At 43.3% G+C, this 23,030-nt stretch overlaps 1 protein-coding gene across 1 annotated transcript in view; it reads right to left on the bottom strand.

Annotated features, from left to right (window-relative positions):
• Positions 1-23,030, bottom strand: part of LOC137432941 (uncharacterized) — a 135,006-nt gene that overhangs the window by 48,422 nt on the left and 63,554 nt on the right. Inside the window, exons 20-28 of the mRNA XM_078783760.1 lie at positions 14,245-14,334; positions 11,677-11,730; positions 7,081-7,125; positions 4,330-4,356; positions 4,181-4,225; positions 2,464-2,571; positions 2,124-2,186; positions 1,626-1,679; positions 1,488-1,538 (exon numbers count right to left, since the gene is read on the bottom strand). Coding sequence (XP_078639886.1) covers positions 1,488-1,538; positions 1,626-1,679; positions 2,124-2,186; positions 2,464-2,571; positions 4,181-4,225; positions 4,330-4,356; positions 7,081-7,125; positions 11,677-11,730; positions 14,245-14,334 — 537 coding nt within the window. The remainder of the gene's footprint in view (positions 1-1,487; positions 1,539-1,625; positions 1,680-2,123; positions 2,187-2,463; positions 2,572-4,180; positions 4,226-4,329; positions 4,357-7,080; positions 7,126-11,676; positions 11,731-14,244; positions 14,335-23,030) is intronic.

The following is a 23,030-nucleotide window of genomic DNA, read 5'->3' on the forward strand; positions in this document are numbered from 1 at the left end:
TTTACAGTTGGTATCAGGTTCTTGTGGTCAAATGCTGTCTTTGGTTTTCGCCAAACATGTCTTCTGGTACTGTGGCCAAATAGCTCTACCTTTGACTCATCTCTCCAGAGCACATTGTTCCAGAAGTGCTGGTCTTTGCCTCGGTGTTCATTGGCAAACTTTAGTCTTGCCCTGATGTTCTTTCTGGACAGCAAAGGTTTCCCCCTGGCACACCTCCCATGTAGATCAAATTTGTGCAGCCTCTTTCTAATGATAGACTCGTGCACTTTGACATCAACAGTGGCAAGAGCTACCTGCAGGTCCCGTGATGACATTCTGAGGTTCTTCGAGACTTCTTTCAGCATTTTGCGGTCTGCTCTCGGGCTGAACTTGCTGGGGCGGCCTGGCCTGAACAAGTTGGCAGTTGTTGGGAATCTTCTCCACTTGTAGATGATCTTCCGGACAGTGGAATGATTGATTTCAAATTGTTTGGAGATCTTTTTAAATCCCTTCCCAGAGTCGTAGGCATCTATAACCTTCTTTCTGAAGGCCTCAGAGAGCTCTTTTTATCTAGGCATGGTGACGCCACACACTTCAACAACAAAGAGCAAACCAAACTAAATATCTGAGGTTTAAATAAGACAGGTTCCTCCAAGATCCTCTCTAACGATGTTCTAATCATTTGCACCTGAGCTGGTGCACCCGATTCTAATTTTAGGTATTTGAAGTAGTGATAAATGTAGGGGTGTACTTACTTTTTCCACATGCAAAATTTGCATTTATGTTTATTTAAATTATACAATGGACTACTAAATGTTTCATGATATTTGTTATATTATATCACCTTTATCTATCAATATTGTTGAAATGAAGATCAAATAGCTGTATGTTGAAATATGTTGAAAAAGTCAAAACTTTACATGGGGTGTACTTACTTTTTCACGTGACTGTATGTATGTATGTATGTATGTATGTATGTATGTATGTATGACCGACGTACGTATGTATGTTTGCCACTGATCGCTTAACCCAGTTTTTGCTTCGAGAGCACAGGGTAATTATGTTCTCATGGAAAGAACTTCGTCATAAGACGCTGCCATTAGGCCCATCAACACTTGCGCTAGTTTTGCCAACCTAAGGTGGCTGTCCGTGCTCTATCTTTTTTAAATGCTGAGTGTCAAGAGAGGAGGGTGCACATAAAGTCTTTGTTGTTACTCAGTCAGGGTTTGACATGCTAACCTCCTAGACACAGAGTGGACACTCTAACCATTACCCCACCTAGTCTGGTTAAATATAAATTAGTAGATGTCTGAGAAATAGAAAAGTGTTTAAATAACCATTGAAATTGAAGTTCCATGGGATAGCATCCATAATGTGACATCACCAATGTGGTGGTAAACGAGAAAAAAATATACATGAATGCAGGACTGATACCACATGATCTCTAACCTACTCCATCACTCAGCTGTAGAAAATTCCCAATTGCTATAAAACTGGGATGAACTCACCATAATCCCAGGAGGACCAGGGGGACCTGGAAGTCCTTGACGAAGGCTCATCTGGTTCAAAAGACCAAAAATTAGAATTGCAGGTGGATTGGTTAGCAAAGCACAATTTCATTGAATAAGACAAATGGAGAAACTCACTGTGCCTGGGAGATTATGATTGCTTATGATGTTCCCAGGTTTTCCTTTTAAGCCCTGTGAGGTATGAAAGATGGCATTGAACTTTGTATGATAAAAGAGAGTTTGGAAGAGGTATGGAAAAGGAAAAAAGAAAAGAAAAGAGGGAAATGTTTGGAGACATGATTGCAGAAGGGGCAGCCGAGAACATGTTTCTGACGGAATATGGCATCATCCACAATGACTTGCTCCCATACTAGTAATGCAGCAACATGGAAGTTAACGTCTGATTGAACTACACTGTGGATTAAACAATAAATGGGTCAAAACATCTCTCACAATTTACAACATCAGTTCACAAGTGAGCTTGGTCCCAAATGGACAACTTACTGCCTTCACGACACCATGCTTTCATATTTACTCCTCAATGTGCCTGTTATTCTTGGTGGAAATGAACATTTAAATAAATTATCCTTTTAACAACAATTGAAGTATTCATGAGGCAGCACTTCACTAATTTACCTGTGGACCTCGAGGTCCAGGTGCTCCATCTTTCCCTGGTATGCCATTCTGTCCTACTTCACCCTGTCGACACAGACCGATTCAACATTGTCATTTCTCATAACATTCTGCAATCTAACTCCTCGAAATACAATAGGGGGACATATTCAAGTAAATATTATACATGTGAAAGGTGGGGTCAAACATTCCAACATTTTTGCATGTGTAATATGTAGATATCCTCCAGAGCAAAGAGCATTTCATTGTCATACAATGGCAATGATACTCATATCTATTTCACTCTCCACTGATATTCAAATTCAAGCCGAGAAAACCGGTCACTCTAAGGAAATAACTCTACCTGTGGTCCAGGTAGTCCGAACCCCCCTTTGTCTCCCTTCAATCCTGGAAGACCGTGAGGTCCAAAGTCTCCCTTGGGCCCGGGCGCACCATCCACCCCTGGGGCACCCTATAATGTGAAAAGACAATGGTAGGATCATGATATTGAATTCAAATGGCCTCTTAAAACAACATCATTACCTCCGCCACTGAAGTTGGACAGAGGTTATATTTTCACCCCTGTTTGTCTATCTGTGAGCAGGATATCTGAAAAAATTATGGACATATATTCCGACGAAAAGTTGGGGGACATATTGGGTGTGTGACAAGGCCAAATAGATTCGATTTTGGTGAAGATCCGGATCCGGATATGAGAAAATTTTAATTTTTAAATAACTAAATTGATATATGTGGGAAAATTACATGCCCAGACCAGGAATCGAATCGAACCCCAACCCAGGTCCTCTGGAAAACCGTACCAGTGCTCTGCCATCTGAGCTATCTGGGTGACCCTGACTGAGCATGCAATTTTCCCACACATAGAATTGCCACTCTTTCCGTCAATGCTTCCGGGGCACTCGCTGCCAACCATAGAAGCACCAACGGCCTGAACACGAGAGGGTCTTTCTCCAATGGGAGGGGACATATCCATGTCCTCTATTATAAACACCACTGGGGGCGAAGTGAAGCAATAAGATTAATTAACAGGATTACAAATAATTAAATTGACATATGTGGGAAAATTACATGCCCAGACCAGGAATCGAAACCAGGTCTTCTGGAAAACCGAGATAGGGACAAAAATGACATATAGCATGACATTTCATCAAGTTATCGACAGATTATGACAAAACTTGTTGGATGAGTTGGGTAGGTGACAATAACAAGCCAATTAGATTTTGGTTAAGGTTGGGATCGGGATCCGGATACGAGAATGTTTTTTTTAACTTTTAAGTGATTCTTCATAATTGAGAGATAGGATCAAAGACGATATATAGCATGATATCTCAAAAAATTAAGGACGGATTTGGTCAAAACTTGGTGGAAGATTTGGGTAGGCGACAAGGACAAGCCTATTCGATTTTGATTTAAGTTCGGATGCAGATCGAGATCCAGACTATCAGTGGGATTCAAAGCATAAACTGTCCATCCTGGCAGAGGTATTCTCTCTTCCGAGTTCCGTTCTAGTTTTGGTAATGCAATATATTAAAATGATGAAAGTATTAAAAGTGGATATCTAAATAATATGTACACGAATTTGGCAGAATCTGATATCTACCACCTCTCCTCCATACATTCCCTTCTGTCCCCTCTCTAAATCCTCTCAAAATGACCTTTCCCTTTTCTACAAGCTTCATCTTCACCACCTCTTTACCCTCCAATTTTTCCCTTTTCCATGCAGATTATTCCTTTCCAAAGTTCTACAGTTTCTCAACTGAACTACACTGACCCTCTCCCTTTTCCACACATTCATTCATTCAATATCTCGACCTCTCCGAATGAAAGAAAGAATTAATGGTAATATAAATAAGTAATTACATGTTTTTACTAAGGGGACTTTTGTACAGTTGCCTTCATATAGTGAAAAACACAATTAAATTAGCATGTAATATGATAACATAAAGTACTATCATCAGCATAAATAGCAAATATCTAAGGATGACAGACTCAACAATACGAGAGTAAAACAGCCTAAAATGATATGACTGATATCTCGAGTGTGAGGAAATTGTGGATACCTGCTTTCCATCAAGGCCAGGAGAACCTGGAAATCCCATCTCCCCCTATGGCAAAAAATGGGGTTGGAAATGGTGCGAAAATATGAGTCACATGACAAAAGGTTATTTAAATGTGTGAGTCTGTCATGACTCGATACATGAACATTTACCTTGGGTCCAGGTGAGCCGAGAAGAGCCTGATTTTTGGGAAGACGAGGTGAAAAAGATAAAACAGTCAATGAGGAAATGATATAAGAGATAGCACAAAAGGGGAGGAAGAGGAAAGGCGGGGCAGAATAAAGACATCATTTGATACAGCACGACAAATCGAAATGAATAGGACGTTCTCCATGACATGTACAAGTATCGTTATTGATATTCATTCGGGGATTGGGAACAAACACCAGTGGACCAGGATTCTCTCTAACCAGGGCATTTGTCTTGCTAGTTAATGACTGGTCAGAGTATTCTAACTTAAGGCTTCACCCCAAGTAACCCCAGAACAATTTGGCTCTTTCTGACATGCCTCGATAATTAATGGCAGGAAGGTCAGCAACATGAAACCTCTAAGAAACTTCCTACAAGTGGAATTTCACAGCATCTCTTTCGATAAGCCAAACTTCGTTCGATACGCCATAATAACTTTTTGTAGCTTTTTGTGGCACAATATACTCCTTTGATAAGCCAAAAGATAATCCTGCATCGGAGTGGCGACCCATCTAGGACTGTGTCCCCCTACCCAAGGAAAATCTACCCCAGCAGCCCAATGCGTCTGAACACGTGAAAGGAGCAGTTCTTCTATGACAGTGTTTTCATCTCCTCAAAGCTTTATCCACGAGATGTGTGGGGAATTCCCGGCAGCGCTCACAACAGGTAGATTGTGTCAGATCTGCAGAGATGCCGTGATGTGCGGAGGGGCTCTGCTACAAGTGCTACATATACACCATCTGTCTCTGTCTCTCTGTCTCTGTCTCCGTCTGTCTGTCTGTCTGTCTGTCTGTCTGTCTCTCTCTCTCTCTCTCTCTCTCTCTCTCTCTCTCTCTCTCTCTCTCAGATGGGTGAGGCCGGCCATATTGTAAAGTGATACGTGATTGCTGAGGACTCCAAAGGCAGGTTTGTACACATAGGGGATAAGGGGAATGTGAGTTGCCTTGTATATATGTGCTTTGTGTATTGCTTTGTAAATACATGCCAGATTTGAATACATGTATAACTAGAACGGCACTCAGTAGAGAGCATAGATCCGCCTGGTTGACCATATCACTCAATGGTGAAGAATCACTTAAAAAAATTATACGAGCTGGATCCAGATCCGGATCCGGATCTTCACCGAAATGGATTTTTTTACACACACAACCTGTCCAACAAGTTTCGTCCAAATCCATCTATAAGCTTTTGACATATCCTGCTATGTATCGTTTTTGGCCCGATCTCCCAATGGTGAAGAATCACTTTAAAAATTCTAGTAGCCTGATCCGAATCCGGATCTTCACCAAAATCTAATTATTTCGTCCGTGTCACATACGCTACATCTCTGACAAATTTCGTCCAAATCCGTCCACAACCTTTTGAGATATTTTGTTCACAGACAAAGACAGACAGACAAACGGACAAACAGACAGTGGTGAAAACATAACCTCCATCCACCTTTGGTGGCGGAGGTAAAAAGCATATGTTTCCTGACTTTTCCTGCTCATCCCGATGGTGGCATATATGACAGCTGTTGACGAATTGGTCTAATACAATTGGGCTGTATAAAGGAATGGGGTACATGGCATGGTCCCACATGGCTGATCAGGTAAGCTCCAGCATGTGACTGTCGGCATGATACCTGTTCATAAGGGTAACCTCACCTGTAATGATAACACTGCGTTGGACCTGAGAGCCAGCTCGAGGTTAAGGGTACGAAAGGCGATTGTGGTATTTAAAGACTCGTCATGCCATCTGAAGTTACCATGGGCAACAACTGTCACAAAGGTGTCAGGAGTGGGATTTGGACCTGAGGCGCAGGAGACCGTGTCCTCAAAGCAAGATTGCAGAGTGTGCGGTAAGTGAAAGATTTGATAGCAGTTTGTCACTATGCCAAGTCAAGATGGACCGAACCAGGAGCACGTGTGCTGGTTAGACACTGCTGTGACCCAAGAAGACATTATGGATAACAGTCTCGATTCACAAGCACTTGTTACCTCCACCACCAAAGGTGGATGGAGGTTATGTTTTCACCCCTGTTTGTTTGTCCGTCCGTGAACAAAATATCTCAAAAGGTTGTGGACGGATTCGGACGAAATTTAGCAGAGATGTAGCGTATGTGACAAGGACCAAATGATTAGATTTTGGTGAAGATCCGGCTTCGGATCCGGCTCCTGGAAGTTTTTAAGTGATTCTTCACAATTGGGAAATATGGTCAAAAAATGATGCATATCAGGATATCTCAAAAAGTCGTTGACGGATTTGGACGAAACTTAGTGGACCCGCTGGGTGTCTGACAAGGAAGAATCGATTCAATTTTGGTGAAGATCTGGATCTGGATCCAGCTTTTTAGAATATTTTTAAGTGATTCTTCACCATTAAATGAAGGCGGCCAACCAGGCGGAGGTTTGCTCTCTACTGAGTGCCGTTCTAGTTTATGATGCAATGACGAGGTTATTACATTTAGTTTAATTACTGCATCATAGAGATTAGTTGATGGAATTATTTTATTTTCAGAAAGAGGATATTTAACTCTAGAAAGGACCCCACTGTGCATCATAACAATTGATGAATGTTTTAATGTCCCCAATAAATAAAACCTCAAAAATATATGTATTTAGGAATCCCTATCCGTAAAATATGAACATTTGTTTCATCCTCCTGCTCTATCATATCTGAAATCATCTTTGATATTATGATAATGACAATGATTACAATCATAAGAGACTGACCCGAGCGTCAGATGGTCCGGGTTTCCCAGGAATTCCTGGCTCCCCCTGTAAAGTACAACACAAGTAGGCACATGGAAATCATGTAATGTTATATGGGAGAATGAATGAATGAATGATCGTTTTAAGGCCATTTTCCCTGCTAGAGCGGGGGTTAGCCTTGCGGGCCCCATGACAATCATGGTTCCCTCTTTGAGGCAATGTTTTTATGGCCGGATGCTCTTCCTGACGCCAACCCTTAGTCGCCTCTTACGATGCGCAGGGATACGGTGTACCTATTCTAAACCGGGTACACACCGGGAGCATTCATCCCAGCAAGCTGGTACTCAATTTGCCGACCTCGGAAGGATGACAGGCTGAGTCAACCCCCCTGGCGTTAATTCAGCGATCGACCGGGACTCAAACCCAGGATCCTAGGATCCCAAGCCGGCACCCTAACTGCTAAGCCAACACCAGGCTAATGTTATATGGGAGGTTATATTCAAATGATAGGAATTGAGGAAGATTAAGATTGACACCAAAAAAGAGAGATTGAGATCGGGATCAAGAAAGATCTAAATCGAGATAAATTCAGTGAAATACAGATAGATCACGGAAAACAAAATACAGTAAGCTGTGCATTCAATTTGATTTGCACACAAACAAGCAGCAAACACTGTACAGTAATACTCTGGTTTACATCGGGGATGCGTTCCTGAAAGGTGCGACAAATATCGAAACAAGTAAGTCAAAGCAATTTTTCTCATAAGAATTAATGGAATAAGCGTGGGATGCGTTCCTAATGTCACCAGTTCACGTATTATATTTTCACATCAACCCCCTCATCCTTGCTGTTGAAGGTATTAGACAATTCATCTCCAAATACACGTAGTCATTTGAGGTACTGGACTTTGCCATTAAGCGTGAATGAATTGACTTTAAAAATCCAGTAACGGGCCGAATACGGGGCCGTTCAAAAATTTCATTTTTTTTAGGGAGGCACCTTTGAGCTTGAATAAACCTTACTAATTAATTTAACACTCGACCCAAACAAAGCCAATGGACATATGAAGCAACAAAGCCGGCAGTGTATAATCAGCAGAACCTATAGTCCTGTGTTAAGCCCACCAGGAAACAAGATGGCAGCCAAAACATTTTGTCTTGGTGGGTGGAGTGAAGCAACAGAGGTGGGTGTGGTCCAGCAGCAGTCTGACCAATGGGTGCACATTTCAAAAATCGACCCCACAACAACACCACCACCAACACCACCAATAGCAACAGCAGCAACACAACGCTCTTGTCGACCGACAAATTTGGTTTCAGACCAGGTCATTCTACTCTGGACATGCTGCTTCTGCTGTCTCAACAATGGATGGAGGTCCTCAATGCCAAACAAGAAATTAGAGCCTTGACAAATCACGTGCCTTCGATACAGTCTGGCACCCCGCTCTGCTCACCAAACTCTCCTCCTATGGTATCCATGGAAATCTCCACGCATGGTTTGCGGACTTCCTCTCTGGTCGTAGTCAACGTGTGGCCCTGAATGGGTACCTCTTTCATCTCCCCTTCCTGTTCAGGTTGGAGTTCCTCAAGGCAGTGTTCTGGGCCCTGTGCTTTTTCTGGTCTTTATCAATGATCTCTCTGACTCTCTTGAAAATCCTCTCTATCTATTTGCTGATGACACCACTCTCTGCCGCTCCATTCCTCATCTCTCAGATCGGCAGTCTGCAGCCTCCCCACTCTCTGTAAACCTGGACAAAATCACAGACAGGTCAAACAAGTGGCACATGTCTTTCAATCTTGACAAATCTCACACTCTTAGTATGTCTCTCCGAAAAGACCGACTGGACAACCCTCCCATCCACTTTCTAAGCAATCCTCTACAATAAGTTCTGTCACTCAAGCTTTTGGGTCTCACTATCTGCCATGATCTTTCCTGGGAAAACCACATTTCCAAGCTGGCCTCCAAAGCCAGTCGCCGACTGGGCATCCTCCATCGTGCAAAGTCCTTCCTTGGCACACCTGAGTTCCTCACCACATACAAGACATTCATCTGCGGCTCAATGGAATACTGTTCTCCCCTCTGGGCTGGTGCTCCTGCCTCACACCTAGCTCGTCTTCACTTCGTTGAAACCAAAGCTTTCAGAATCATTGGAATTCTCCTGCGATGAAGCTAACTACGAGGGCCTTTCACTCGCTCACCGCAGGCAGCTCGGTGGTCTTTCTGTCTTCTACCGACTCCTATCGGGCCTAGCTCCCCCAGCTCTATCTGTGCTCTGTCCCCCAAATATTCCTAACAGGTCGCACAAGATCTGCCAGCAACCTCTTCTGGTGAAATTGCCAAAATCAAGGCTCTCTGCTCACCTTCACTCCTTCATTCCTCTTTACTCCCACCTCTGGAACAAACTCCCTCACTCTCTTCAATCCCACTCCTCCCTCCAGGTCTTTAAAACAGCTGTTCACCACCATCTCTTATCTTCCCCCATCCAAAACCTTGATCTCTTCTACCCCCGTTAATTCACCCCAGATCCACTTTTTTTGAAACACCAACTTCTTTCTTTTCTGGAAGTTCTAGCAGTGCCCATGTGTTTTATACCTCTCCCATCCCCCCCCCCCCCCCGACCCCCCACCGCCTTCCAACGCCTCCTCTCCCCAAGCCCTCTCCCTCCCACAGATCTCCCTGTTCTTTACTGTTGTACTTGTGTGCTTCCCTCTCCCTCCCCATCTTGTCTCCCGTTCCCTTTGTTGTATCTTTTGTGTGTCTGTTTGGTTTTTTTTCTTTTTCTGTGATTGATGTTAGCTCTTACACGAGCCTCAATCTTGTATACAAAAAAAAATAAAAAAATGAAGTGATCAAAAAGGTAAAAAAAAAAAATAAATTCTTCCGGATAAAAAGGTAAAATAAAGTTTTATTTCCACAAAAATAAAAAAAGGTAAAAATAAACTTCTTCCGGAAGTGATCAAACTGTGTGGTAACTCTTTTACCTCCTTCTACAATGAACGTCAGTATTTTTATAGATGGTATGCACCGTAGTTGGAGGTAAACGTAATAACCCAGCAACATCAACTGCACATTCACCAGCCTCCATTAAAAAAAAAAAAAAAACACCTTTAGAGGCCATTTTTCCCCGCACAGCGGGGGTTGGCCTTTTTCGGGAACCGTGGTTGTTGTTGTTGTTTTTTTTTTTTGGTCCCCTTTTTGAAGCGATGTTTTACGGCCGGATGCCCTTCCTGACGCCAACCATTTTTGCCGCCTTTAACGACAAACAGGGAATTACCAGTGAACTGGTACTCAATTAGCCGACCTCGGAAGGATGACAGGCTGAGTCAACCCCCCGGCGTTAATTCAGCGATCGACCGGGATTCGAACCCAGGATCCTAGGATCCTAAGCCGGCACCCTAGCCGCTAGCCTAGGATCCTAAGCCGGCACCCTAGCCGCTAGCCCAACACCAGGGACCAGCCTCCATTAGACGAAGTAAATCTGATTTAACTTCCAAGGTAAACACTTTTACAATGCCTCGTAGCTAATCTACAGCACAGTCGATTTATTTATGTGTGAAGCCAAATACAATAGTTGTTTATGCGAATTTGTGATCTCCTGATTTGGAACTTTATCCATGTATTTCCGACATCTTTATCCATCTTTTAAGTTCTTAAAATAATAAAAGGAATGGCTTTTAAGGCCACGTAAGTGAAGCGACGCAAATCAGGTCGTGGTATATGTGCGAAACGACAAAAAAATGGGAGATGTAAATCAGAGTATTACTGTAAAATGTTTAAAATAAAATATAAGACACTGAATGATGCCAATTATTATCAATTTATCTGTAACTGATTCAGTCGCCAAAAGCACAAAAATTGTTAGAAATTCATTAACAGCTTTTAAAAGCAATAAAAGTCAAATAATTTGAAAAACATAAAAATCCAAAAATCGTTCTTTTCCACATCAATTTCCTTAATGTAAAAAAGCAGCATTAAGCACGATGTGTAACTTCAGTATAAATATATTCTCTGAGGGCGAGCAGGATAGACTAGAGGTACACACACTCGCCTCTGAGCTATCTCGCCTGGGTTCGAATCTCAACCCAGCTATAAATTGCCATCCTGGTGATTCGTGTTCAGGCCGAGGCAGCAATGTGTGCTCCGTCCCTCGGATGGACATGAAGCCGTCTGCCAGTATTAGTTGGTGGACGTTGAAGATCCCATGGTGTCCTTTGCGAAGAGTACGTGACCTATCGCCAGCACCGTAAACAAATTGCAAATGGCTGTCCTGACTACGATTGAAAGGCAACGGCAAACCATCCAGTGTAATCTTGGCTACAAAGCTGCTTTGGCATCACCGAGCCTGCCTCCAGGCGGAGAACCAGAATTGGATTTGGATATTCTTTGAAGGGAAGCAGATTCTGTTTGGTGATGTTATTGGTTGTTCATTATGTCTAACTCTTGTTTTCAATTTGCATGCAAATATACAATCCGTAGACTGTAATTATAATCAAAATACAATAATCTTTAGCTTTTCATTATAAAATAATTTCCATTTCATAATGTGAACCTCAAAGCAACAAGAATAACATTGTTGACAATTGGGATGATAATGATCACAATCACAAGAGACTGACCACAGCTCCAGATGGTCCACCTGGGCCTAGTTTCCCAGGAATGCCTGGATCTCCCTGCAAAGTGTGACCACACAAGATATGTCATTCTGAAGTGTTAAGAATTGAGGAGACTACCACTACCAGGATTTGTCATATCACACGATCAATGTATGGAATGGGGGAAATGCAAAATCCAATAGCACGAGACGGGTCCGAAAAAATATATATACAGGCAGTTTGAACAGAAAGACGTTGAAGTCAAAGAATATCTTAAATATATTCTGTGCCAGAGTTTTAAAATCAGAAACAATGAAAGATTTCAGGTGATATTTAATACAGCCAAAAGTGAGTGATTTTAAGATGAGTTTGTAGCAATTTCAGGGCATTTCCTTTAACATCCTCATCGCTTTGAAACCTGATGCCACCCAGATGCTCATCGAGTGGTCTAAAGAGATGGGAATCACATGGTGGCATGTTTGGACTTACAGGGGACTTAGAGGGGTGACATATCTGGACTTGTTCAGCAAATCCTATCTAGACTGCCATCTGATTAAACGTGAGTTATTTCAGAATCTCACTGCGTCCTTACTATATTGAAGTTTATGAATAATGGTTTCCACACTTATAAGAATGATACACAATTCTGCTGCAATATCATGCATATTAAGGCAGCATTTGTTCAAAATGAATTTGTTCATCATAAGTAATATTCACAAGAGTCTGTCCTCGGATGCAACAAAATTGTCTGTCCTCGGATGCAACATTCATGACCGAGTCCCAAACTGCCTCTGGAAGCAACGTCAGCACAACAACTGTTCGTCCGGGGGCTTCATGAAATGGGTTTCCATGTCTGAGCAGCTGCAAACAAGTCTAAGATCCCCATGCACAATGCCAAGCGTCGGCTGGAGTGGTGTAAAGCTCGCCGCCATTGGACTCTGGAGCAGTGAAAACGCGTTCTCTGGAGTGATGAATCACGCTTCACCATCTGGCAGTCCGACAGACGAATCTGGGGTTGGCGGATGCCAGGAGAACGTTACCTGCCCGAATGCATAGTGCCAACTGTAAAGTTTAGTGGCGGAGGAGTAATGGTCTGGGGCTGTTTTTCATTGTTTGGGCTCGGCCCCTTAGTTCCAGTGAAGGGAAATCTTAACGCTGCAGCATACAATGACATTCTAGACGATTGTGTGCTTCCAACTTTGTGGCAACAGTTTGGGGAAGGTCCTTTCCTGTTTCAGAATGACAATGCCCCCATGCACAAAGCGAGGTCCAAATAGAAATGGTTTGTCGAGATCGGTGTGGAAGAACTTGACTGGCTTCCACAGAGCCCTGACCTCAACCCCATCGTATACCTTTGGGATCGCCGACTGCGAGCCAGGCCTAATCATCCAACATCAGTGCCCGACCTCACTAATGCTCTTGTGGCTGAATGGAAGCAAATCTCCACAACAATGTTCCAACATCTAGTGGAAAACCTTCCCAGGAGAGTGGAGGCTGTTTTTGCAGCAAAGGGGGGGGACCAACTCCATATTAATGGCCATGATTTTGGAATGAGATGTGTGATGTTCAGTGTCCACATACTTTTGGTCATGTAGTGTACAACCTAAGAATTAAATATATGACCTCAAAATAAATATATAACCTATTTTTGAGCTCTTTCAACCAGCATAAGAATAAAACGCTTCTTTTTTTCTTCTTTTTATAATGTGGTATTTTTTTACCACGAGCTTCTGCTATCGTAATAAATAATACGAGTTACCTGACAAGCAACTTCAATGCAGGAAGCTATTTGGCCCATCAAGTCTGCACAATGGTTGTCAACCTATGGTTGTTTGTCTGTTCTCCACCTTTTCTCAATACTGAGCATCAAGCAAGGAAGCAGCACGTGCCATTTTTAAAGTCTTTTGTTTGACTCGGTCCAAATTCGAACTACCGGACCTCACTGACTCAGTGGACAGTGGACACACATCCAATTATTTTAAGATGTCTGGTTTATTTTTGTGAAATATTTTATGCAGTCGGAACTAAATTGAGACACGATATTTTGAAAGACTCAGACTTGAAACCTTAGAACCAAAACCAAGATGTTGCTCATTAAGGACTTGACTTGATTCATCCATGCATTCATTCACTCATTAGATGCAGTACAGCATTTCAGGAGGGCACTTCTTTGCTGCTGATACTGTGCCTCCTGTACCTTGAGTTGGAATTTGTTCAGGGCGCCACCGATTCTTTGCAAAATACGCCATGGGATCTTTAATGACCGAAGCAACTCATGGTGGCAAACGGGTCTTCAGATCAACATCGCACGACTTAACCAGATCACCATTTGCAAGTGACCTTTTGATACACTTCTTTAAATCACAATAAATGCAACAATAACGATAAAGGTAACTTAATGATGTCAGTTATTTGATATTTCAGTCACGTCAGGAACATTTTGCATGGCCCACAGATTTATTTTAGCAATTCAAGAAGTGTAGTAAAAAGGATGATGAAAGAAGACATAGGCAGAGACAACATACAAGTCGACTTAAAAGGGAAAGTGAGATGACTGAGTAAATAAATTGGGTGGATGAATGGAAGGCTTACCTTTGAGCCAGGTGGTCCTTGAGTTCCTGGTTGACCAAATAGGCCAGCATTAGCCTTTACAGCTTTTAGCACTTCCTCCTGAATGCGTTTCTGCCAAAGATGATGTGCGGGGTAAATAATGTGTATGAGAGGGAAGGCACAAAAGAGCAATGTGAGGTAGCTTGCCTGTTTGGTGTTTCATAAATACCTATACAGTATATATAGGTCAGACTAAGGCCTTAAAGTACAAGATCCATCCTCATCAAAACCTTTCTTCTCCAGGAACTAGTTCTCCGGTTGTTTTTCTTCTTCCTTGCTTTACTTCCGACCATTTTGACACAGCCAACTTCAGAACAAAGTAAGCCTTGCCCTATTCTATATACAGTACTTTGGCCAAAATGAGTACCATACTCCGACTTCCTCTCTGCAACTCTTCTTGTAACTACAAAATCAATTCTTGTAACTACTACACATTTTTGCAACTACAAAACACGCATACAACAAACTACTAAATCTTTTTCCGAGGGTCTTTGCTAAGATTTAAGATTCAAGATAACTTAAGGTCCATGTAATAAAACATAGAAACTAGACATCCATTGGCAATACAACAACCAAAAAGATTAGAAACTAGCAGAGCCTACCCATCGCTTCCCTGCGGACCAATTAGATGCCCTGTTTGCCAAAATTAATTTACTCGTGCGAAGAGTGCTCTAATCTCAGCGTTGCCCAGGTAAAAAAAAAAAAAAGGGCACAACATCACCGCGTGGGGCCGCAGCCACATAGCCAATGTTACTCCACACACAAAGTTGGATTTGTACCCTGAGTTTGTAACTTAAAAGATGTGGCCATGCATACAACACAAACAAACGAAGAGGGAGGAGAGGGAGAGAGATAGAGAGAGAGAGGGAGAAAGAAAGAGAGAGAGAGAGAAAGGATGAAAGAGAGAGAGAGAGGGGGAAAAAGAGAGAGAGGAGGGGGAAGAGAGAGGGGGGAAGAGAGAGGGGGGGAGGAGAGAGGGGGAGGAGAGAGGGGGGAGGAGAGAGGGGGGAGGAGAGAGGGGGGAGAAGAGAGGGGGGAGGAGAGAGGGGGAGGTGAGGGGGGGAGGAAGAGGGGGAGGAGAGACGGGGGAGGAGAGGAGGGAGGAGAGAGGGGGGACGAGAGAGGGGGGAGGAAAGAGGGGGGGAGGAGAGAGGGGGGAGGAGAGCAGGGGGGAAGAGAGGGGGGGAGAAGAGAGGAGGGAGAGAGGGGGGAGAGAGGGGGGAAGGAGAGAGGGGGAGGAGATAGGGGGGAGGAGATAGGGGGGAGGAGAGAGGGGGGAGGAGAGAGGGGGGGAAGAGAGAGGGGGGAGGAGATGAGGAGGGGAGGAGAGAGGGGGGAGAGAGGGGAGGGAGAGAGAGAGGGGGGAAGAGAGAGGGGGGAGGAGAGAGGGGGGGAAGAGAGAGGGGGGAAGAGAGAGGGGGGGAGGAGAGAGGTGGGGAGGAGAGAGGTGGGAGGAGAGAGGTGGGGAGGAGAGAGGTGGGGAGGAGATAGGTGGGGAGGAGAGAGGTGGGGAGGTGGAGAGGTGGAGAGGTGGAGAGAGAGGGAGAGAGAGGGAGAGAGAGAGGGAGAGGGAGAGGGAGAGGGAGAGGGAGAGAGAGAGAGATTCACCTTTTATAGGTATAAATTATGATGGTGAGGAATCAGTGATCAGGGATCAGACTGTGTATCTACAGGAGTTTACATTGTATCAAACTCTTCTTGCATTCCCATTAATTATGTAGGAATTGCATTCGGTACAAATGATTGTCTACAACGACAGCATACACTATGTGGAACACAAAACCGAAGGTGTGATGGGTCTTGTGAACCTTCAGGAGAACACTTTTCTCAAATACAAATTGAGGGAGGTTCATTTAAGTTACTCGTTGTGCAATCTTCCTGGATCTTTGTAGTTTCTTTACACTTGCTTTTGACAAATTAACAAAAGTATGAAACAATTGAAAGTGAGAATACTTTGGATCAGAGACTGATAAAAGAAGCAAGATAATGTCTTTTTTTATTCTTCTCCTCCTCCTCCTCTTCCCTTGATAAGGGGTGACCGTGGTCTACCTCTTTTTCTCCTGCCTTGCTCCTTCAACTCCCTTTGCCATTCTCTCTTCCTCTATCCGTACCAAATGTCCAGCCCATCTCAGCCGGCATTTCACCAATCTCTCCATCAAAGCTCATCTGCACACCAATCTCCTCCCTCAGATCATCCATCCTCCTTCTATCCATCCTGTTCATTTATCAATGCCATCTTCCTCACCCAGTTGTTCTCACAAACCTGCAGCCTCTGTTGTTGACTCAGTCAGTGCCACCGTTTCCAAACCGTAAAGGTAGTCGTTATGTTACCGTTACGTTACGTTACCGTTACGTTACCGTAAAACCGTAAAGGTGTCGTTACGCACGACATCAGAACCTTCCCTTTCAATCTCCTTGATATCTTTCTGTCTGCCATTAATCCCTCTGCCCTCCTCCATGCATTCACACCCACCTGAATCCTACTCCGCACCTCTGTCTCCGACTTACCATCCCCGGTCACTGTTCCCCCCAGATACTCAAACATATTTCCTTGTCTGATGTCCTGCCCATCTAACCTGATATTAATTTATTTTCTCTACTGCCCGACCCACATTACCCTCATCTTCTCCAAACTCATTTTCAGCCCATGTTTCTCAAATGCCTCCTTCCATTCCCACAGTACATCCTGCATCTCCCGTCTATTCTCCACCATAACACACAGATCGTCCGCATACAACATCCTCCCCAGAATACCTTTCATGTTTACCTTCCTGCTTGCCAGATGGCATCATGATTAACATGAGTGGGCAGAGAGAGCTTCCCTGCCTCAAAGCAAAGTAATATTATCAATCTGAAACTCTTTCACTTTCCTTAGGAAGTTCACTATTTGGTTTGCTTTGCTGGCCAACACTTCAAAATTATTGTTCCATTTCAATTTGTCATTAATCACGATACTCAAACTTGTTCTTACTATGATCATGAATATTTAAAGTGTCATGGCCTCCTGCTGAGCGGTAAAAAAAAAAAATCTTAAAAAAAAAAAAAAATGAAGAACCAAATAATGATGGTCACACCTGAGCCTACAAGCTTCTAATCTTCATCACATATTCACATGTATCATCCAATCGGAATCTGGTAATTACTCATCTGCATTATTTAATAACACTATAATTAGGACTTGAACTGCGACAGTCACTGGTGCACAAAGCAAACATAAAAGGGGAAAGATCAAAACCTAATTTGGTCAGAACAACAAGGTCTCATGGGGTTGTGCTCCCCATCCAGATGCGCACCCTATAAATGGGGTGAATGGGGGTTTTGCCCCAAATATTGGTATTTAATTCAAAAATCTTCTCAGAAACCAACTACCAGATCCACACGAAACTGGCCATACAGTATCGAGACCATGCCCTAACCTTAAGTTGTGACCCCATGGCCATATCTCCCCTGGAATGGAGGCTTGACCAAACAGGCTTCCTCCCCAAATCCCTCATATTCACCAAAACATATTTTCCTCACAAACTACATGACCAATTATATTATGGACCAAATTTGGTACGATAAATCAGAACATGAAGGTCAAATGCAGTTTGCTCCTCATTTTGATCCGCCCCCTATAAGAGGCTGAAAAGGGGGGTTTTGCCTAAAATTCAGGTCATTTATTTTAAATCTTCTCAGAAACCATGGGGGCACATCCGTTAGTCCCCCACAGGCTATTTCCTATTTACTGAATACAACAAGCTTACATAACTTTCCAGATGAAACTTATATGAAATAGTTGGAATAATGTTTGAAGTTTTGTTTTCTACTCAATATGTCCACCATGTCTTTCAGTTTATTACTTCATTTTTGGTTCACGAGTTATCAAGTGACCACTATATTCGTCATGTGTGTGTCTGTCTGTGTGTGTGTGTGCGTGTGTGTGTGTGTGTGTGTGTGTGTCTGCCTGTCTGCAGCATAACTACCCAATGATATCATGCGATCTTGATGAAACTTGGGTGGAAGGTTGATATCATGATCTCGTTGTGTCCTGCCTAGAGTGGGCGTATTGCGCCCATTGTGGGCGGAGCCACGCCCGAAAAAGAGGTATTTTTAGGGGATAATCGAGTTCAAGCTACATCTTCTCCGAGGGGTTTGGTGGAATCTGACAGGGGTTTCGGTATTTGGTTTGGCCAATGTCATGTGTCTAGCCCCACGGAGCTCGATTTTTCATCATTTTTTTTCATTTCATTTATTTTCATTTCATTTTCCACCGAATTTTCGGTATTGTGTAGCTAACTAACCTCATAACTGATTATACATTATTTTCTATCTCATTTCAAGGTCAGTAACCTTCGTTTTGACATTTCCAGGCCTGGCCTGTCCAGGCCTGTTTCGGTTATAGTCCGTCCTTTGTCATTGAATACTGCTTGCTCGTGAACCATCGTCGTCTCCTGACTTGTCTTTATTGTTTTTGTGAACAAACTGTCTGTGAGTTGCTTGATTCAACGTTCCCCAACAAATGGATCAGTCGTGGTGGACTCACTGCTTCCTTGGCCCTCCAAGATCCCTGGACGTGACTCCCTGTGATTGTTTTTGTGGGGTTTCATTAAGGACAGCTGAGTTTATGCCATGCCCCCATCGTCTTTGGATGACGTCAAAGATCGCATCACGAATGCTGTTCATGTTACATGCCATGCCACCTGTGCCAAAGGTATGGACAATTTTGTTCAGTCTCCAGACATGTATTGAAAGAGAACAGAGAAGATAGACGTTGAGTACTAAACAAAACTTCAAACATTACTCCATTAACTGTTCCATCTTCAACTGGAAAGCTGTGTGCTTGTTGTATTCAATGAATAACTAGAATAGCACTTGGTAAAGAGCATACCTCCACCAGGATGAACAATTTACGTTTTGTATCCCACTAATAGGCTGGATCTGGATTCGGACCGGAACCAAAATCAAATCAGCTTGTTCTTATCACCTAACTAACTTATCCACCAGGTTTTGTCATGTCTTCAACAACTTTTTGAAATATTGTTACGTGTGTGGAGGTAGGTAATGCAATACATTAGTCGAGATAGAATGGTATAGATTAGCGTGTCCGAATGTCGTGAAGAATAAACCTTCATGTATCTAAGTTAGGGCCGAATGTCCGTGTAGGGGGTTGTGTGTCTTCGTACAAGGGGCGAAGTCATGTTAATTAGGTAGGGCTTAAGAATAATCCCCAGTGTGAAATTGCTCTGTGATTTTCCCTATGTTTTATTACAATTAAAAAGCACAACAATTATAACCACCTCAACCACCGACAGTATGACTGGACATGCCGATCGACAGAGGAACCCCGCCCAGTCGAACATCCCCGAAGGACGGCTAGGCCACACCCCGAGTTTCGTCAGTGGGTGTCAAGAATGGCCATGAGGCCACTCCCTGAAGGACGTTTGTTTGGGACGATTTGACGGCGCTGGGCGATTGGTCAAAAGGATGACGTCAGAGGGAACCATCTAGAACGGAGGAGGAAAAAGTGAAGGGACCGCCATTTTCTCTCTCTCTTGGTCCAGGCTCTTGGTGCGAGCGGTCATGCCATTTCTCTCTCTGTTCCAGCATTCGTGGCAGGTGGTTACAGTTGTTCGCTCTCTCCCCCTGGGCTTTCGGTGGAGGCGGCTGCGCTTTGAGCGGTACATGCTCGCAAGGCGAGTGGCAGGAGCCCAGTGGATCGTGTCAATCGAAGGAGGAGGGATCTCGGCTGACTCACGCGGGCAGTGGGCTGCGGCGCGACTTCGCGCTATTGTGCGTTTTCCCGCGCAATGACTCGGGATTCATTCAACGACCACCAGGATTCGAGGGCCGTTTGAGGACGCCAGGCTGAGTACCGGCCAACACACCACACCAAATTTTATTTTTATTTCTTTCTCCCTGTGTCTGTATTTGTGTCTGATGGTGGTTCCTCATTTAGGAATTATAGTTTTTACCTCACCGTTCATTTCTTTATTGCCTGCATTATTTTCATTAAATCATTATTTGTTGCATTTTCAATTTATTTTCTTGTACGTTTATTTGTTTCTGGTTTCGGATAAACCCTCTTCGTGTCCGTCCGTTCAACTAAGACCACGGGTCCTCCGTTTCCTGCACGCGCCCTACAGAAGAACCGCCATCGATTCGGCTCATACGCCTCGGAGTTAAGGCTCGTTTTGTTCATCCGTCGCCCTGAGGTCTTCACTACAGGGTAGATGCGACAATGTCATGCTATATATCGTTTTGGCCCTGTTACTCAATGGTGAAGAATCACTAAATAATTCTCGTATTATTATCTGGATCCAGATCCGGACCTTCACCAAAACCTAATAATTTCATCATTGTCAAATACCCAACCTCGCCACCAAATTTCATCCGAATCCGTCCACAACTTTTTGAGATATCCGGTTCACAAACCAACGGACAAACAGACATGCGAACACTTAACCTTTATCTACCTTTGGTGGTGGAGGTAAAAATGGGTACCTAATTAAAACGGACACCTGTATATAGTGAGCATGCAGGTGATATCATTCATTAGGATATACAGTATGCATAATCCATCAGTCACTTCATAATCCATTACCTCCCTCAGACATGATGGTAAAACTTAAGACGATCTCGTTAAAAGGCATAAAGTCTGTCTTTGCATCTAAATGCTGGGCTCAGCTCAAGATTTTAACCCATCATTCCCAATCCTAAGGCCAATTCCAAGAACGGCTATCTCTAATATCCACATGATACTAGGAACCATAATGGAGCGAAAGTTCATGGAAAACCTAAATTGCTTTTGCTGAGCTGATGGCATCAGCTTTCTGCCAAACTGACTTCCCTCTCTTCCCATCTTTTCTCTGTAGGTCATCGCATGTCCAAGATGTCACATTCCTCCATAAAAAGGGTCCAGCATCACTCACTGCAAAAACTGCTTCGTGTTGATCATCAGCAAAGTTTCAGCACATCTAAAGACTGATCTACTCATAAAACTTCCAGTGTTTGACAATCAGTTCAGCATTCCCCAGAACCATTCTTCATTGGACACGCAGCTCCTGATGTCACAACAGTGACCGCAAGCAGGGCATTGCTCTTGCCGGCAGAGTATATACTATAGATTTTACAAATAATCTCCTTATGGACCATCCTTAAACAAATTCTGTTTTCATTTAAGTCCACGACCTGCCTGCCTCCTTGAAAAATGAAAGAGAGGTGAGTGGAAGACCACCTTGCTCTTGATTAATAATTGGAAGATCCATAAGAGAACAACACCCCTCTTGTAAGATTGTCGAATCTCAACCACAAATACAGTGATGGCTTTTAAGATGTTTCCCCTCAACATTACTTGATGGCCTGGACTGGTATATCAGAAGTTACGAGGTCAAATCTGGCTGAAGGGAACACTATTAAGGACTTGAATTTGAAGCTTCTGGAAACCGAGCGAGCCTCAGGAGAACTACCATTTTTTGCGATAGAATTGAAGAAGTAAAAACCCAGCTGGCTCACCAGTGAACTTCAGGGAAGGGACAATCTGTCTTTCTCACCTGGTCTTGTCTACAAGTGAAACCAGTCCACTCATTGTGCAGCTCCATAATCAAATAAATTAAAAAACAACATGCCAATTTTTCATTGTGGACTTTTAATCATCATCATATTCGTCATATCGGATATCATCGGATATGCGGATATCAAGCGGATATCATCATATCCGCTTGCTTTCCCCTTTTCCCACTTTTCTCCAATATGCTTTCACTGCTCTGTTGAACCAGGCGCAGATGGTTGACCACCTATCCGTCTGCACCAAGCAAATTTAACACTGGTGAGGCCCACCACGCATGTCCGACAGCTGGACATATTAAACCACAGTTGCAATAAAAAAATAAAGAGGGAGAGAGAGAGAGAAAGAGGATGGAAAGAAAGACATGTGGGCAGCCCTGGTTAATCTGACACAGCTGCTAACTTTGCTTAGCTTGGCTTGTTACCCTCGGTGCGTTTCTGCCTCGGTTAATAAAAACCGGATGTCATGCAAATCCTTCGTACACGAACAGAGCAGCGCATTAGACGCATGCGGTCTCTCGTGCCAATCTCTTTAGCAGACTTGATTAACTCTTACTCACCCAAATAAACACGTTTCATTAAATTTATGGATGTTTGTACAGATAATAAAGTACAACAACGAGTTTCTACTGCCAGATTACTCTTGTACGAAGAGAGACTTTTTAGAAAGACTGTTAAACACAAGGACTCCACCTGAACACATCAAAGTATAATAGCAATTTTGGTTCAGCTGGTGTGGCTTGAAATAAAAAAAATTAAAAAAATTACACTCGAGATTACACAATTTAAGTTGCTCATCTATTAAATCTCATTAAATGGCTGCCCTCCTTGTCGGTTAAAGGAGGTTGAATGCCATCGAAACTTGGTTTGTAGTTGGAAACTCGGAATTCGATTATACTGTTCTTTTCCTTCTGTTATGTCCCAATCCGTTCTGCATTCTCGCCTTTCCACAAGACACAAAAAGTATACAAAAGAAAGGAAAGGCATCATTCATTGCCACCTATGGCCTTTAGATAGAGATTTTGGTTTCAGGACGTGTTGGACATTGAAAAGCTAGGAAGTTATCAGCATCATGGTGGTTACTTTTTGCCGGCAGAAGCACTGCCTGACCCCACATCCCAATATACACTTTCTAGCGACCGTTTGTGACCTCAAAACGGATAGCAAGGCCAACATGCAGCAGCTTAAAACCTTGCCCATATCATGAAGTGCCTACAACCAAA

The sequence above is a fragment of the Myxine glutinosa genome, chromosome 8, assembly GCF_964187855.1.
Source record: "Myxine glutinosa chromosome 8, kmMyxGlut1.1, whole genome shotgun sequence".
Taxonomy (NCBI): Eukaryota; Metazoa; Chordata; class Myxini; order Myxiniformes; family Myxinidae; genus Myxine; species Myxine glutinosa.